The sequence below is a fragment of the Genypterus blacodes genome, unplaced genomic scaffold, assembly GCF_046128005.1.
Source record: "Genypterus blacodes isolate CSIRO-AG114 ecotype Tasmania unplaced genomic scaffold, CSIRO-AGI_Gbla_v1 ptg000131l_1, whole genome shotgun sequence".
Taxonomy (NCBI): domain Eukaryota; kingdom Metazoa; phylum Chordata; class Actinopteri; order Ophidiiformes; family Ophidiidae; genus Genypterus; species Genypterus blacodes.
The window spans coordinates 565,001-582,611 of NW_027466933.1; the positions used below are offsets into that span (position 1 = coordinate 565,001).

The following is a 17,611-nucleotide window of genomic DNA, read 5'->3' on the forward strand; positions in this document are numbered from 1 at the left end:
GTGTGTGTGTGTGTGTGTGTGTGTTTTGTTTTTTTCCAGAGTTGCTCTTTGTTGATTGTAACTAGGGCATCTATATTGCCACGTTTCTGCTCGGCTCACAATTAAAACATCCCCCCCCCCCCCCCCTCCATCTCTCTCTGTCTCTCTCTCTCTCTCTCTCTCTCTCTCTCTCTCTCTCTCTCTCGCTCGCTCGCCCTCGCCGCTGTCTTTCAAAGGCTGATGCGGAGTGCACATAATTATGCATATAAACATAGTGGCTTAATTATCTCTCACAACATCAGTGACAATGTAATTAACAAACATCGCAAGATCAATGAGAGAAACTGCGACCTTCAAAACATTTAACTCCTCACATTGAGGCATCGTGCAGATTTCCTATCAGCGCCAAACCCCAGAATACTTTTCCTAGATAATTTAGATGTCGCATTAGAGCCCTCGTAAGCCAGTCGACGGGAAGGGGGAAAACACACAGACACACACACACACACACACACACACACACACAGACACACTCACACATGAATAAAAGCTATGAAAGCGGAGATGCCGGGGAGCGCCGGATCAAACGGGATCTGACCGCCGGCCTCCATTTGCAATTCTGGGTTCGGCGTAAAAAGGTTATTGTTCATTTCAACGCCATTTTCAAAGCCCCCGTCTCTATTTACCGCCTGTTAATTAACTACGCAAACAGCCAGCGAGTTTGAGCTTCTGTGCAGTTTGCCGCATCAAATTAGACCACGGACCAAATATCTGATTGAGCTTTTTAACTCCTTTCATTTGTTGAAGCGTGTGAAGGAAACGCCACAAAAGTCAAAACGTCTTTGTGCGCGCTGCAAAAGCCCACCGTGTTTGGCGGCGTTCAAACTCAACCCGGCATTTTGTCCATATATAGCCGGGGTGGCGTGCGACGTTATCGTCAGCGACACCTCGGCCTCTCAGACAGGAGCGGCCGTGCCACGCCGACGGCCATGTTTGGTCCGTTTGTTATCATATCTGCCAGGGAAAAAATGTGGCCTAATTGCCTCAAATATAGACGAGGCCTTTGTCTGCGCCCGTGCGTTTGGAATTCGCCGGCGTGAAGTGTCAAGATTAGAAGCCACTTCTTTGTAGGTTTTTCCCAGAGCGACACAGCGGGTAGGGGAGGAGGAGGAGGGAGGAGGAAGAGGGCCACGGGAGGAAAATGGCGAGAGAAATGGCGACGGTGATCGATCTCACGTTATAACAAAACACAACAACACGCCGCGTTTGTTTGCTCCCCACCTTGCCGTTCGCATGACATCATCAAGTGGCAGCCGAGATAAAGAGCGGCAGCAGAGAAGTCGTTTCCGTGGCGTTCCACAGAGGTTATCTCCCCCGTCAGCCGCACTCATTTGCCTCCGGCTGATTGTGCGTCACGTGACCCCGCCGCCTCGATAACGTCACTTTCACTGAAGCCGTGATCGTAATAGCTTAAACAAATGTGAGGTTGTGTGGAAAACGCTCGTAAAACTTTTCCGTATTACGACACTTTGAGTCAAATCCAATGCAAAGATCCCAAAGCGCGTGGAGATTCAGGCTTATTCTCTCATCTTTCCTCGCTCGTCTAATGCGTGTTTCTGCTTGTTTTTACATCTCACGCTTCCATTAGGGGCGGGGGCCGACCCCAACTTAAGCGCTATATGATATTCTATGACCTGAGACGCCCTACACACACACACACACACACACATACACTCTGCTTTCGGTCGCAGCAAAACACAAACCGAGCTGTGTAGCCATCAACACCTCGGCGGCTGTCAGGCTGCCAAGTGTGTGTGTAGATTGTAATGGACGTAAATACACAAATGATATAAATATATACGTTTACACTCTGCGGTCTGAGTACACCAGAAAACACGGCAGGTTGTGATAAAACGATCCGCAGTCAAACAAGCAGGTATTTCCTCTCCCACCCCCGATCCATTTCTCTTACATTTTTCATGCCCTTTCGATCCAGCAGATACTCTTTCATACCGATGTGCGGCGGGCGAGCGACAGCAACCCTGACACGGCCGATGGAAAATTTGGGGATTGTTTTACACGCCGTGCGGGGAGAGCCGTGAAGAGCAGAGGGGGGAGAGAGAGGGGGGAGGGGGGGGGGGAGAGAGAGTGACTGATTTAGCAATAACACAGAAATCCGAGACAAGAGGAGAAATATTTGTGTATTAATTACCCGGATGGTGGCTGCTGTTACCTTCCCGCCGGCTCAGGTTCGCCGCCCGCCGATGAGAGAGAGAGAGAAAAAAAACGCAATAAAACAATTTCAGGAGGGGAAAAATAACAACACACACACACACACACACACACACATGTTGGGATCCTGGTGGCAAAGGCCGGGCGACAGGCGGACGGAGGCCAAGAGCTTAAACACGAGCTGGGCAGACGGATAGAAGCTCGCCAAGCGACACAACGGCGGAGTTCAAGGAATTGAGTTTGGATCAGCAAACATTGAAAAGCACCGTGACCTCCAACCTCCACTTTCTCTCTTCCTCTCTCTCTCCTCCTCTCCTTTTCTTCTTCTTCCACTTTCTGCCGAGCTTTGTCCTTTTCCTGCCCCCCCCCCCCCCCCCCCCCGCTCTGACCCCGTGCACTAACCTGGCTGGAAGTTAATGGGCCAGAATTAATCTCCACATAACGCAATTAAACTATACATTTACTGCATTTCGCCCGCGTCCTTGGAGAGGTTGTCCAATTTAATGGACTCTTAAAATAAAAAGTGATGTTTCAGTTTCGCAAATGTGTTAAAAAAAAAAGAAAAGTAAAAAGTCTTCATTCTTGTGGGTGTTTGAAGGTGATAGGCTGATGTTCACACGTCGGCTCTCAGGCCTCGCTGTTGTGCTCAGATAATTATAGTTCTCACATTATTCAACAGCGTTACTCATTTTTATAAAACTTTAAGGGGAAATCCGCTGATAAGGTCTTTTCTGAGAAGCTGGTGCAAAGCTTCCCCCTCTGAAATTTCCCTCGTAAAAATGTTTCTCTCTTAAATGGAACAGGATTTGCCACAGTATGTTATTGTGTAATTGATGTTTGTGGCGTGATATCATTGAGATATCATTGAGCTGTGTGTGTTTGTGTGTGTGCGTGTGTGTGTGTTCGTTCACTTCATGCAAATGCTGCAGGACCGTCAGTGCAACCAAAACAGGAAGAAGCCAGTTTCAGATTGCTTGTTTGTAAGCAAACACAGACACCAAATGCAGGCGGTGCAAAGTGTTAAAGCTGCACTGCACCACAGCTGTGAAAGTGGATTTTTAAATGAGATTGAATCTAAAAATGTTATATAATAAAGGTTCACCAGCAGAATGTGTCACAGGCCTCCACTCTTCAATGACATTCCAGTCCTACATCACATTTGCATATGTTAAAGTCCTCCTGTAGCTTTAAGAGTAAAGTCTGAGCTGTCTGACCCTGGAGCCTTCCACTCTTCTTCTGTGTGCAGGAGAGGCCTCCGCTCTGCGAGACTATGCAGCCAACACCATGAACGAGTTTTTAGGAATGTTCGGATACGATGACCAGCAGGTAAGGGATGAGCTGACCAAGAAGATCAGCTTTGAGAAGCTCAAAGCCGCTACCTCAGACCCCTCGTCCCTCAGCAGCGAGGAGGCCTCTCGCCGGGCCCGCTTCTCCAAGTACGAAGAGTACATCCGCAAGCTGAAGGCCGGCGAGACCCTCCCCTGGCCCATAAATGCTTCCCCACCCAAACCAGAGGACCTCAACTCAAAACTAACCCAAGAGAAAAGCGCTACCATGCTCCAGACCTCCGGGTGCCTCCCAGGAGCCGAGGCCCAGATCTACCCCTCCAGCCTGGACCACAAACAGCCAGCAGGACCTCAGCTGGGCTCTCCGCCGCCAACCAATCAGTCTCACCTCCAGAGCATCGCCTCCAGAGCCTCCAAGTATGACTTCTTTATTCAGAAGCTGAAGATGGGCGAGAGTCTGCAGCAGCAGAACGGCAACGCTTATAAGCGACCCTCAAAGTACGACCTGGAGAACGTCAAGTTTCTGCACCTCTTCAAGCCGGGCGAGGGCAGCCCTGACATGGGCGGAGCCATCGCCTATAAGACGGGCAAAGTGGGCCGTCCCTCCAAATATGACGTCAGAACAATCCAGAAGTTGATGCCGGGGACTCCCGAGGCCTCGCTCATGCCCAACGTCCTCGCCGCAGCACCAGGGAACCCAGGAGCCCCTGGTGTCCCCACTGGAGGAGCAGCCGGGGCCAGCATCGCCCCGGGGATCACCATGGACCAGACGGGACACCTGAGCTTCAACGCTGCAGACTACTTAAAGTCCAGCTTCTCAAAGACCGACTCCATCACCACAGGAACCGTGTCCTCTGTTAAGTAAGTGTGTTATTGACTTGTTCCTCTTAACCTAAACCAAAAAAGGAACCTTAACAAAGGAGTCTGTGTAGTAGCAGCAGGTGAAGGTTATCTGAAGGCAGTGATCTCTTGTTTCCCACCTGTTTAGCGTTCTGTCAAAGCGGCACAGTAAACGATTTGTCCTTCCTTTGATAAATTAGCACATTTCATGAGCCATGTGATTCGTTTTGGATTGAACATCTGAACAAATATGAGCAGCGACTCCAGAGGGCTGAGATATTGCACCTTTTTAAGCGTTGCCAAGGTGATGTTTATTTACAGGAATATGATCTGGCTTACAGGTTATTTTGCACCAAATCACCTCTAAGCATTAATAATTAAACATCATAAGCTGTTTTTACAGTTTAGTGGTGCATTGCAAAGGTTCCAGGCTGAGAGCTCTCTGTCTCTGGGTGGAACACCTTTGAGCTAATGTGAAGCTCAGATACACTTAACTGCTACTGTGAGTCAGTTAGCCTAACGCAAAGGTAATTGCTACCTCCACAGCAGCCAAAAGGAATGTAGTGTGAAATAGCGCACGGCGCCCAATAGATCCACGACATGATGAGTTGCGAAGGCACATGAAGTGTTTACTCGCTGTAGCACTCCGTGGAGACTGATTTAGCACAGTCATCGCAAAGTGACTGACTTCTTTGGTTTGGCTAGGGTGTAACAACTCTCCCTTTAATTACTTTGGAGCCGTGACTAACCTCTCAGCGAGTCACAGGGGCCGACTCAACACCGCCTGACGAGTGCACTTTAAAGGAGGCAAACGAGGGGTTTGGGGAGCTCGCCCGGAGTCTTGTGTACTACCGCGAGGAAACAGCTCCCGGAGTCTGTTTGATTGGTTTTGACCCTGTGTCTAGTTAGTGGAGGCCTATCAAAGCCACCGTTGGAGAGCCCTCAGGCGAGTCTCCCTCAGGCTTTGGCCTTTGTCAGGTTGGGGCTCAGAGGAGCTGCAGGCTGGACTAACTGACCCAGTCTGGTCCTTGTTTACAGGGGGGGAGAGGAGGGGGGGGGGGGGTTGTCTGCTGGAACACCCTCCCCTCTGGGGCAGATTAACCTGGGGTCGTGCCCCCGTGTGGGGCCGCTCACATGGAGCTAAATGCCACTGATGAGAGGGAACAGGCAGATAGTGTGTGTGTTGTGACGGTCTGACCACACAAACACATTCCAGCGCTCTGTTCTTCAAAATACCTCTGCAGCTCCGGTTTTCACTCAATGTGATTGACTCCAAAGCCAGTCGATGAGTTTGATCCATCCGTGTTTGAAGCTGCAGTATTGTCTTACGCCCTTTGTTCGCCCCGGGTTCCAGACTGATTGGAGACGAACGTGACGTCAGCCCCTCTGAGATTACCAGAAAGGACCTTTTCCCCGCTTTCCCCTCACATCCCCATTATCCAGTTTTGCATATGAGCACTCACCAAAATACCCCCATAAAAGATTAATGTCCCTTTGCTCCTGCATTTCGCCTCTCGCTGCTCGGGAGCCCATGCATCAAAGTGTTGCGCGCCCGTTCTCGCCCCTGATTCAGCGAAGACGCTTTAACGCCACGGGAAAATGTATATTGATAGTGCAAAGTTTGGGAGCGGCTTGTAAGTAAATATTGTGTCAGTTTGTTTTTATTAACAACAGGCGGCCCTACCTCACCATTAATCCTGCCTCTTTTGTGTTTGCCGCTGCATTAGGAATGGCCTGCCACCAGATAAACCCGCCAGCGACGACGTCAACCTCTACCAGAAATATATTGCCAGGTATGCAAATCCCTCAATGTGCGGCGGCAGGTGAAGGGAAAGAAATGCACCCAAAACACACACACACACACACACACTTATTTATTTTTTCTCCGGTGGTATTTTCTCTTATTCACGCGTTTTGTGCAAAGCAAATGAATGAAGAAGAGACTCCGATTGATGTGGAGCGAGGGAGCAGAGGGATGAGCGGCGGTGAAAGAGGGATGGTGTGACGGCGGCGTACTGTAAGATGCTCGCAGCGCTAAAACATTGATTCATCAGCGAGAGATGTAATAGCGTGCGGCTAAATGACGGGAGCTCATAGAGCAGCAGGTTCTTCCTCACCACTTCTCCTGTTTATCATTGAAGAGGAGAGGCAGTCACTCACGGCAACAGACAAAACATCAGGGGAGGGGGGGAGAGGTCTCCTGTCTTTCAATGGACACAGAACAATGCCCCCCCCCCCCTCCCTCACCCCCTCCTCGCTGGATTCATTTTGAGACGACACTAGAAAGGTGATTATCACTTGTTTGTTTATTCAGTTTAAAAAGAAAGAAAAACAGCATTTGAAAAGCCAAAGTGGCTTTGGCGTTAATGATTACTTCTCCAAGCCATAACATGAAGGGCACAAATCAAAGCCCTGGCACTGACAGACGCACACACACACACACACATTTCCTCGTCTGCACACACACGCACACAAAACCCCTTCCTTGGACTGATTACATTTTGCAAGAAGATTTAATTAAGGAATTTTTAATGAGGCTTCTGCTGGCACTGCCAAGAACTGTTTTGATATTTGCGCTGCATAATGCATAAAATTTGTCTAAACATCTCGGCAGTTGATGCACGGGGAGGCTGCAGATAAGCCCAGATACAGTTTCAATTTCCGCGTTGGGGAACGGAGAGGGAGAGAGAGAAAAAAAAAGAGAAAGGGAAGAAGAGGAGGGAGGAAGAAATGGAAAAGGAGGGCTCATAAAAAGGGCAAATGTAGCGCTGAGGGAGGGGGGGGGGGGGGCTAATGAGTGCACGCTAAGACTAAAAACCAGTTTTGTAAATGTGCTCAACCCCCTCCCCCATACACACACACACACACACAAGCAGAGGCACACACACTCAATCTTTGTGAAAAGGGAAAAAAAAAAAGTTCTTTATCTCCCCACCGCACTCCAGTTTGATGTTTTAAAGAGCTTCCCTGCTCGTGTTTAGTTGCAGTTTTCACTCTTTAAATGCTTTCATGCGCCCACCATTGCCCGGGCACTTTGATCTGTGCGTCTCTATTGTAACTGGAGATGTGCTGCAATCTCTGTATCGTGGCCATATTAATATTTAATCTGCTGCTGAATAGCGGCGGCCCATTAGGCCCCCTGACGCGGCAAGTGGGAATTGTCCAGAGGCAAAGTGATACAGCTGGGCAATGAGCTGAGGGGTGGGCCGCACTCTCAGGGGGACGGGGGGCTTTATGTGTTCATATATGTGTGTGTGTGTGTGTGCGTGCGTGTGTGTTGATGTATGTGTAAGGCGAGTTGAGGAGAGCGCTAATGGTGGGGACATATGTCGGGTGGGTTTGTAGGTAGGGGGCCTGGGGGGGGGGGCACAGGTAGTTCTTCCTCTGGTTCCCCTTCCTGAAACCCCTCTGTACACACACACACACACCGACTTTAAAAGAATAGTGGATCTGCCGTTCAATTAGCTTAATGAACTCGGCAAAGTGATCTGTAAATGCAGCTCGGGGATAATCCTAACAAGGAGGGGAAAAAAAGCCGACTAGAGATGGAAAAAATCTGACTTGGCCCCCTTTCCCCCCCCTCACTCCATCGCTCCCTCGCTCCCCCGCTCCCCCGCTCCGACACTTCCAAGCAGATGGAGCTCTTGGCAGCCGCAGTGCAAATGTTTATTTGTGTGTTTTCACTGGTAATTGGAGGATTTTAACAGTCATCATCGTCAGGCTTATAATCACCAGCGTTAAAGTGGCTGTACTGTAGCGAGCCGTCGCCTTCCTCCCCCCTCCTCCTCCTCCTCCTCCTCCTCCTCCTCGTCCTGTGTTTTTTGGGGCCTCTGATGAGGTTTTGGAGCGAAAGCAGAAGCGTTCGTTCCAACGCCGACTCTCTCTCCTCGCCGATTAAAACACTGTGGTTAACCTGCAGGAGCGCTGAGCCGATTGGACCAGGAAGAGTGTTGAGGAATGAAGCAGTAATAAGAGAAAGGGGGGGTCTCAAAGTGTGTGTGTGTGTAAAGTGGAAAGTGCTCGGGTGTAATAAGTGTCTCTGACGGCTGCTTTGGAAATAAATGGAGCTAATTTGGCTGAAATTGGTGTGACAGACGGTTAAATAGAGGCGTGTGTGTGTGTGGAGAGCAGGAGGCCTGGAGGTGCGAGGCGCCGTGACTTTGAAGGTGAGACCAGCGTTCCGCCTTTGTTCCTCCTCTTCCTCCTGGTTTTTTTTAACACGCCTGTGCTTTTCTTAGCGTTTTTCCGAAGCGATTCCTGCGCCGATCGTTTCCCACCGGTGTTCCTTTTTTGTTAACGATTAAACTCCAAAGCTCAAGCAGAGTCTTCTGGTGTCGCGTGTTCATCCTGAATCGCATTAACGTCTTCTCAGCTCGGTCTTCGGGGGTTTTTACTCGGCGAAGGTGTGTCGCACTTTGGCGCCCGCCGAGGTTCGCACGCTCGTTTTTAGCAAGTTTAAGCAAAAAAAATCCTCAACTGATTTAAATGAGTTCAATGGAAGCAAAGAGTGCCTCGTCTTCATCGCCTTCAGTCTTTTAATGCAGCTTTACCTGCATTCTTCACCTCTTCCTCCCATGTCCATGCACCTGTCCCATGCTAGGTTCACTTCCCCACATTCCCAGGTTAAATTCCCCGCTGTTCCCTCTTGATAATGTGATGTAATGTGTCGTGTGGCGTTGTTTCTCCCCTCAGGTTCTCTGGGAGTCAGCACTGCGGCCATGTGCACTGTGCCTACCAGTACAGGGAGCATTACCACTGCATGGACCCTGAGTGTAACTACCAGGTGAGCGTGAGTACTTCATCAACTTACTCGAACAAATGCACATCTACACTCTCCTCCCTCTACATCCAGCAGATCTCCGCGTCGTTATCTACTGTCAAACCTGCGCTACGACTCTATGAGGTCACTCTAAAGCCTCTGAACAAAAGGGGACGTGGCAGGTTCTGGGTTAGAGACAAATACGGATGATGTGACGTCTCCTGGCCGGTCACACCCAGTGAGGGATTATGCAGATGGAAACTTTATTAGTGTTGTGTTTGCCCAACAGGCTCTGAATGTTGACATCCGTTTAGTTTACAAAGGGCTTTCTTTCCTTTCTTTGCCGGGCGTATTCCACGCACAGTCTGCCTTTGACAATTGGCCTTTTATCACCAGGGTTAATTGTAAATATGCTTGAAATGTGGCCCCTTTTTTTTTTCTTCTTCTTCTTCTCTGCCTGCTCTTTTTTTTTTCTCCCTCCTGAAGACATCTGCCAGCGTGCGGGGCCCTGCCTTTAATCCCCTTTCACATTATTAATCTCGTTCTGCTCCCAAGAGTTGTCATGTGTGTCACAGGAAGGGGAGAAAAAAAACAGAAGAAGAAGAAGAAGAAGTAGAGGCACAAAGCAGGTCTTAATGCAGGCACATATGGCTGCAGAGAGGAAGACAAACACAGGCAGATTTGTCAGATGTCATGAATCCTCTCACAGCTTCAGCCCTGTTTGTGTTTTCCTCCCTTTTCGAACATTTTTCTGAATTAAGCCGTCTTCAGCTCTAATCTCCTTTGTCTGCTCCTTGATCAAGAGATTAGCGCTCGATAAATATCGCTCGTGCCGCCGCCGCCGAGCGTTTCAGATGGGAGCTTCGGAGGAGCACAAAGGAAAAATCATTTCATGTCGTCATTTAGAGCGTTAGTTCGGGTTATCGCGGCCATTTTGCACGGTTGGGGGGGGGGGGTGTTGTGTGTGTGTGTGTGTGTGTGTGTGTGTGTGTGTGGCGTTTCTCGGTTGCTTTGGGCCGTTGCGTGGAAACACTGATACGCTCCGGGAGCCAGCTCTCTGGGATGTCAATAACCTGGAAAAAAACAGGCACGGCGTGATGAGCAGCCCCTTTCCAAGCGATAACTCATGAAATGTTACATGACACACACTCCTGGAATATTATCCCACTGCCAGCCTTCGGGCGATTGGCTGAGTCTGAACATTCTCCTTTCATGGGCCTGTGCATGAGGGAGAGTGTGCATCTTGCCACACTAGTGGGAATCCTAAAATAAATGTAGCAAGTGGCTCCCAACCTTCATCACCACTCAACTGAAAATGAGCTCTTTCTCCCAGTCAGCTCTCTCCACCGCCTATTTTGGACGGCTTGATGGATCGAATGTACCCTGACCGCAGTTCAACTTATCTCCCGCTTATCACCATCGGCCGTGAGGTCGCGTGAAGGCCTCTGGGGTTAAGAAGTGAAGTTTTCCCGAAGAATTTGTCGCAAACAAAGCGACGAGTCGGAGTTAGACGAGGAAATCCTGATCAGATGTTTGTACCCGACAGGAGTGGAACCTCTCAAGGAAACATGCGGTGGGAAACAGTGCCAAGAGCGGCGGAATGAACAGCTGTGCGAGATGGGAGCCTTTTTTACTCATGCGCGAGTGGAACGTGCAGCACAAAGCAATTACCCGACTTTGTAGGGCGATTAGAATGCGTCTTTCTGATGTTTCCCCCCTCAAATGCAGATAAATATGGATTGGAAAGCTTGAACTGTCTCATTGATTCCAGCTTCTCCCGTTTCACTTTCTGTAACATCAGCTTAAGCCCAATTACTGCAGATTTGGTTGCGTCCGGTCTCTGTGGAACCACTTTTCTGTTTTCCTGCGTGTGGGAGGAATTCTTTCTCTTCCCGGTAATTTCAGAAGGAGGGCATCTTAGCATATTCACTCATCATTACAGACGGAGCCCTGCACCAAAAACACCGTTAATGCTTTAATTAAAAACGGAATCATATCTCCACCAGGGAATTAAAAGGGGAAAACGTTTTTTGGTTGGCTTGTTTGTTTGTTTGTCTGGTTTCTGTTGTCTTCCCCCGCACGCGTCTGAGGAAACCATCTGCTCGGAACATCGTTCCTCCAAAGCCAGAAACATCGCAACTGTGATCTTGCATGTCAATTGATCAATCTTAATTAAAAATGAAATATTGGTGGGAGTAAAAACACAATGTTAGCGGCTGTGTGCGCGTGCGTGTGTGTGTGTGTGTGTGTGGGGAGCCATGTAAAGGCTTCTGCTGTGTTCGCTCTCCCGCTGCGTTTGCTGCTGCTGCCGCATTTGGACGAGACGCAGCTTATTTGAGATACGCAAAGTAAATCAATAACCAGTGAATGCGTCACCTTTAAAGTCATCCTGGCCCCTCTCCATTGCAGCCCCCCGCCCCCCTCCTCCCCCTCCTCCTCCTCCTGCAAACCGCCAATTGGCGGCGGCGCGCTGCAGCTGCTGCGTCCACAGAGATAAAGTGACTTGTTGCTGATTCTGTGACTGGTTTAAATAAACACCAACCTGTTGCTGTACATTTTTCCCTCCTCCTCCTCACCCTCTCCTCTTCACTCCCCTCCTCCTCCTCCTCCTCCTCCTCCTCCTCCCACTTTGCAGAGGTTTACCAGTAAGCAGGACGTAATCAGGCACTACAACATGCACAAGAAGAGGGACAACTCTCTGCAGCACGGCTTCATGCGCTTCAGCCCCCTGGACGACTGCAGCGTCTACTACCACGGCTGCCACCTGAATGGAAAGAGCACCCACTACCACTGCATGCAGGTAGACGCCCCCCCCCCCCCCCCCCCCCCTCTGCCCCCCGCTCACACACACACACACACACCCACACACGTGCTTAAGCATTACATACGTACACCACACACACACACACACACACGTACGAGCTAACTCGCCTGTGATGATCAAAAAAAAGGGAGATAGAATCTAGCAGAGCAGGATGAATAATTAATGGAGCAATTTACATCCCGATCCCTAAACCTACGACTTTTTATTGGGTTTTGTAATACGGAGCGCAGGTTCAAAGCCCCTCCATGATGCCATTTAAGGGCATATGCAGCAGATGCCAGGTTGTGTGTGTGGGGGGCGGGGCGGGGGGAGGAGGGGGGGGGCATCAGCCGGACACACACTTTCTCCAAAAGTGTGTTCAGAACGTGTCCTGAAGTGAATCAGACAAAAGCTTGAATCCACGTGAGTCCGCTCCCTCTTCCCTCCCCTCCCCTCCCTCCCTCCCTCCTCCCCCCCTCCCTCGCCGCTCTCTCGCTCCTTAATTGGCCTGGATCAAAATTCGGTCAGGTGTTTATATAAACTACACATTTTTCATCTTTTAGTACCAAGCCAGCCGGTTGAAGATAATTCGCCCTTGTTGGATTTGTTTAATTTTTTTTCCAACATCTGCTTATTTTCAAGCGATGTCACCGCGCCGAGAGCTCCTCGCCTGCGGGGGCAGCGCGGCCGGGCTCACAGATAGAGATTCTTCCTGAAACCCCTCTAACGGCGTAATTGTTATTAGGAGGTTTCAGCGCCTTGTTTTAACAGCGGCTGAGAACCTGCAGATGTTGGCATCGCCGCTCGTGATTTAGAGCGGGGGTGGGAGGGGCGAGGGGGGCAGGAGGGGGGGCAGAGTGGCATTTGTTTCATTGTTTTACTCAATATGGAGAAGTTGCCCCGGTTTGCTGGGGCGAAAAGTGCCAGCGATGATATACAATAGCTGCTTTTAATTCAAACACTACCTGCTTCCCCCCCCCGCCCGCTCGCTCTGTTGGCTCTGAGACGTTTCAAACTGAAGAACACGACTGTCATCTTCCTCCTCTTCACCTTCCTCTCTCTCTCTCCCCCCCCCCCCCCCTCGCCTTTGTACACTAAAACCTGCGGTGTCCGCGTCATCTCCACTCCAAATATGATTTTCATTTTCTGACGCGCTGCCTTACAAGGAAGGTGGCTTTACTGTAGTTTCAACCACACACGCACACACACACACACGCACACACACACTACCTGCTGTGACCGCTGCCTCTTTCACTCACTTTTCAACTGTCATGCTTGTTTCAAATTCACACGTTTGTGCTCCTCTGGTGGCCGTCACCGCAGATTGAATAGTGAACATGAGAAAAAGCCTTTTTCCACTCACATTTCTGAGCCACTGCGACGCTCAGCTTAACCACGCCGGGCGCCTTTCTCTGCTCGTTTCTCACATGTGTGCGTGTGAGTGTGTGCGTGTGTGGGCGCGTGTGCGTGTGCGTGTGTGCGTGTGTGCGTGTCGCTCTTTCAAACAAAGTGAAACCTGCGTGTTGGTGAGACAGATCTGCATGGTTTCTGTGTCTCGGCTCTTCCCAGGTGGGCTGCAGTAAGGTGTACACCAGCACCTCCGACGTCATGACCCACGAGAACTTCCACAAGAAGAACGCCCAGCTGATCAACGACGGCTTCCAGAGGTTTCGTGCCACTGAGGACTGTGGCACTGTGGGCTGCCAGTTCTACGGGCAGAAGACCACACACTTCCACTGCAGGTCAGTCCAGAACTTCACACGTTTAGAGTCCGGCTCTTATTTTGAAGGGCGTGAACCAAAGACGTCATTACTCGCGGTCGTTGAGAATCACTTGGTTGACCTGATTGGTGGAACAGGTGTCATGGAGTCTCGTGCCCATGTGGCTGCGCTCCACGACTCGCCGCTGCCTCCTGGAGCTTTGTAACCTGATCGTGTCTTTCCCGTCTTGTCCGCTCTTCCTCCTCAGGCGCCCGGGCTGCACGTTCACCTTCAAGAACAAGTGTGACATCGAGAAGCACAAGAGCTACCACATTAAGGACGACGCCTACGCCAAAGACGGCTTCAAGAAGTTCTACAAGTACGAGGAGTGCAAGTACGAAGGCTGCGTGTACAGCAAGGCCACCAACCACTTCCACTGCATCCGCTCGGGCTGCGGCTTCACCTTCACCTCCACCAGCCAGATGACGTCCCACAAGCGCAAACACGAGCGCCGGCACATCCGCTCCTCCGGCGTCATGGGTCTCTCTTCTGCCTACATGGCGCCGAAGGACGAACAGGAGGAATCGAGCAACGACGACCTGATGGACTTCTCGGCCATCAGCAGCAAGAACTCCAGCTTGAGCGCCTCGCCCACGACCCAGCAGTCCACTATGTCGCACCTGATGGTCACGCCCACCACCGTCGTCTCCTCCTCGCCGTCCGGCCACACACTCAAGTCTACGCCCTCGCTGGCCAGCGCGGGCCAGCGCATGTCCAGCTTGCTGGCCCAGGCCCTGCCCAGCAACATGCCGGTGGCCCTCGCCCTGTCCAACAGCGCCCTGGCCGCTTCCAACAACCCCTTCTTCTCCCTCCTGCCCAGGCTGCCGCTCCAGCCGCCGCCGGCAGCCGCCAGCCTGATATCAGCCGTGTCCTCGGGGGCCCACTCCATGCCCACCGACTCGCTGACCCAAGGCTGCTCCACGCTAGGCGCGGACGGGGCCATGGCCTCCACCCCGACTTCCTTCTCCACCTCCTCCATCATGGAGAAGATCTCAGCAAGCAAAGGCCTGATCTCTCCCATGATGGCCAGACTGGCAGCCGCCGCCCTCAAACCATCCAACAGCTTAGACACAGGTGAGGCTCACCAATACTCATTCAGTTTGATGATTGATTGAATGATTGATGATGAAAATGATCCTTTTATCATCTTGTAAAGGTAAATAGCCACACGGTGTTTGGGCTCTGAACCCTATTCAAAGGTCTCTGGGTTTAGATTGGTCCCCACCTTCAATTTCCACTTCTAGTCACATTTATTAAGTTTTTGATTGGATAACTGGAAGCACAAGCAAACTCTCAGAGGTTGGAGAGACTCCAGAAGAAGCTGTTAGAGGCCATTATTAAGAAAATAATAATAAAAGCAGCAGTAAACAGGAAGACATTGAGGCTGTAAATGCAACATTAGACTCATTTATAGCTCATGGTATCAAAACATGAATTTATTGGCGATGTTTTACCGAAAATGAGAAAATAACGAGACCTGAGCCGTCTGTGAGCGAGTGTGTGTGTGTGTGTGTGAGGGCAGGCTGAGGTCATTTCTATCAGAGCCCCTCGGCAGAGAAAGTGCCACTTTCTGGCTTTGAGGGACAAACTGGCGGCACGGTTCTCCCGCTGCTCCGGGCTTGTTATTGTGTTGATCGTTTGTTAGATACCCACAATCCATTTGGAGATAAATGCGCTGACAGGGGAGAGTCGAGCCTGTAAAAGTCTCTCATGATGCTGGGAGTGGGGGCTCCAGGGGCCTGTGTTCAACATGTTTCCTCATCATTGCTCTCTTATCTTTGTCTGCGCCCGTTCCAAGCAAATGGAGGTGGAATGAAATTAAGTTCAGAAATTGCGAGAACAAAAAAAAATAACAGTTTTTTTTCCTCTCCCCCCCCCCCCCCCCCTCCTCACCCACTATGCAAACTGATAAAAAGCCAGAAATCACTCAGGCAGAAATGAGTCGGCGCAGCAGAGCCGAGGAAGAGGCTGGTTTATTTTTTTCCTCTGATGCTACAAGAACACACAGACACACTTGCTTGCGTCTGACACACTTTTTGAATTTCTGGAAACTCTCTGTTCCCACAAAAACATGTCAATATCTATTTAGCATAAACACAATTCACATAAATTCGGGAGCTAATTGCCTTGTCCTTGTTTATCATATTCCTCTCAATGAAGGCTGAGGAAGGAAATGAAAAGGCAGTTAAAAGCATTAAATTGATAATGCATTGCAGCACAAACGCCGTAGCTGTGGGGCCTCCTGTGCAGGTGGAAGGAGGGGGGGTGGGGGTTTGCGTCTCCGGATACCGGGGACTTGGGAAGGATTACAATTCCTAGTGGCGTTCCCGGAGCAGGACGGGCCCTGGGAGAGACGGGGGGCAGCTGCTCCGGGGAGCCCAGCCGAGCCGGGGCTGTCAGGCTGAGCTCCACCTCTGAGGCTTCCAGCGGGGGCCGGGACAGGGTGGGTTAGGGTGGGGGGGTGGAGGTGGGTTCCCCCTCCTCTACAGATGGCGCCGTCACCTCCTCCGTGTCGCCGCGTTGTCGCTGCTGCTGCAGCTCTCGTGCAGAATGAGGACAAGAGGCATATTTCAGTTTTTGTGTGTGAACAGGACATTTGGGGCTCAATTGAACAGGAAGTGGTTTGTGCTTCTCTGTTGAAATGGTGTGAGAAAATGTCAGTGTTTGTGGCTATTTACACGCTGTTTATTTTTTTTCATGAGGTTGTGAAACTTTGCATCTTATTGTGGTGAATTATGCTTTTTCCTGTTTCTGCTTTCAGTATACTTTTGTATTTATGTTCCGCTCTAATTTACCCTTGAGCGTTTCTCTCTCTCTCTCTCTCTCTCTCTCTCTCTCTCTCTCTCTCTCTCTCTCTCTCTCTCTCTCTCTCTCTCAGAGATTCGAGCATCTGAAGGGTTTACTAATTAGACACACAGTACAAATGATCTTTCACAAGCTCTGTATCTTATCCAGAGTAATTACATGGTGGTACATTATTCCTGGATAATTTCCAGAAAGAGGCTGCTTTGAGTCAAACTCATTTGTTCTCCCTCTTTGGGAAGTGAGTAGAAAGGGGGGGGGGGGGGGGGAAACCAGGGAGGACGGGAGACTTTTGCACTGTAATCCACCTTAAACGCTCTCAGATCGCGCTGGAATCCTTTAATAGCGTGTGGATCATATAGAGAGCGGCTGCTTTTCATATATAATCGCTCTGGTTTCTTGTGCCGGTTGATTTAATTGTCAGTGACAGAGCAGGATTCATGTCGCTGGTTAATTTTGGGTCTTCTTATCGAGGGAGGGAGGGAGGGAGGGAGGGAGGGAGGGAGGGCGAGCGAGCTGGTGGATTGTGGGTACAGAGTTGGTAAAGCGTTTAGTGACCACAAATCAGACGCAAAATATTTCGATCACTGTTTCCCTTATACCACCAACCCGCCAACCACCGCCCCCCTCCCTACGACCTCGCCGCTGTCAAACTAAGCTGACATTGACGCTCTTCTCCTCTCAGCTGACAAGGACCAAGACCGGCTTTTCTCCTCCGATTCTGCCTGATATGGCTCTGGGTCATCATGTACCGGGAGGGGAGGGGAGGGGAGAGGCGGGGGGGGGGGAGGGTGGGAAGGCTGTGTGTGTTGTCTCTAGCAAGAAAAAAGAGAGAGAGAGAGTGAGTGAGTGGGGGGCCTCACCAGGCTGAGGGCCACACTTGGTCGTCCGTGACCTTGCCTGTCACAACCCCTCAGTCCCAGATTCCTTAAACAACAGATTCCTCATCAAACCAATCACAGCGCTCCAGGTTTCACAACGTCTGAGGCTAAAACACACACAGAGACACAGACACACACACACACACACACACACACCCCCTCCCTCTGCCATAATTTTTAATAAAACACCACTTATTGTCTACCAAAAGCCCGGCTTTCTCTGAGTAGCCCCAGGACAAATTAATATTTCAATCACTTGGGGACGGCGG

The 17,611-nt window shown here is 50.5% G+C and overlaps 1 protein-coding gene across 5 annotated transcripts in view; it reads left to right on the forward strand.

Annotated features, from left to right (window-relative positions):
* casz1 (castor zinc finger 1) overlaps positions 1 to 17,611 on the forward strand; it is a 162,930-nt gene that overhangs the window by 132,700 nt on the left and 12,619 nt on the right. For 3 of the 5 annotated variants that reach the window (XM_076163471.1, XM_076163470.1, XM_076163468.1), the window contains 6 exons: positions 3,458 to 4,358; positions 6,065 to 6,130; positions 9,030 to 9,126; positions 11,732 to 11,896; positions 13,469 to 13,641; positions 13,868 to 14,733. In XM_076163471.1, the coding sequence (XP_076019586.1) occupies positions 3,458 to 4,358; positions 6,065 to 6,130; positions 9,030 to 9,126; positions 11,732 to 11,896; positions 13,469 to 13,641; positions 13,868 to 14,733 (2,268 nt within the window). The remainder of the gene's footprint in view (positions 1 to 3,457; positions 4,359 to 6,064; positions 6,131 to 9,029; positions 9,127 to 11,731; positions 11,897 to 13,468; positions 13,642 to 13,867; positions 14,734 to 17,611) is intronic. The other 2 variants (XM_076163474.1, XM_076163469.1) reach the window with 1 other exon arrangement.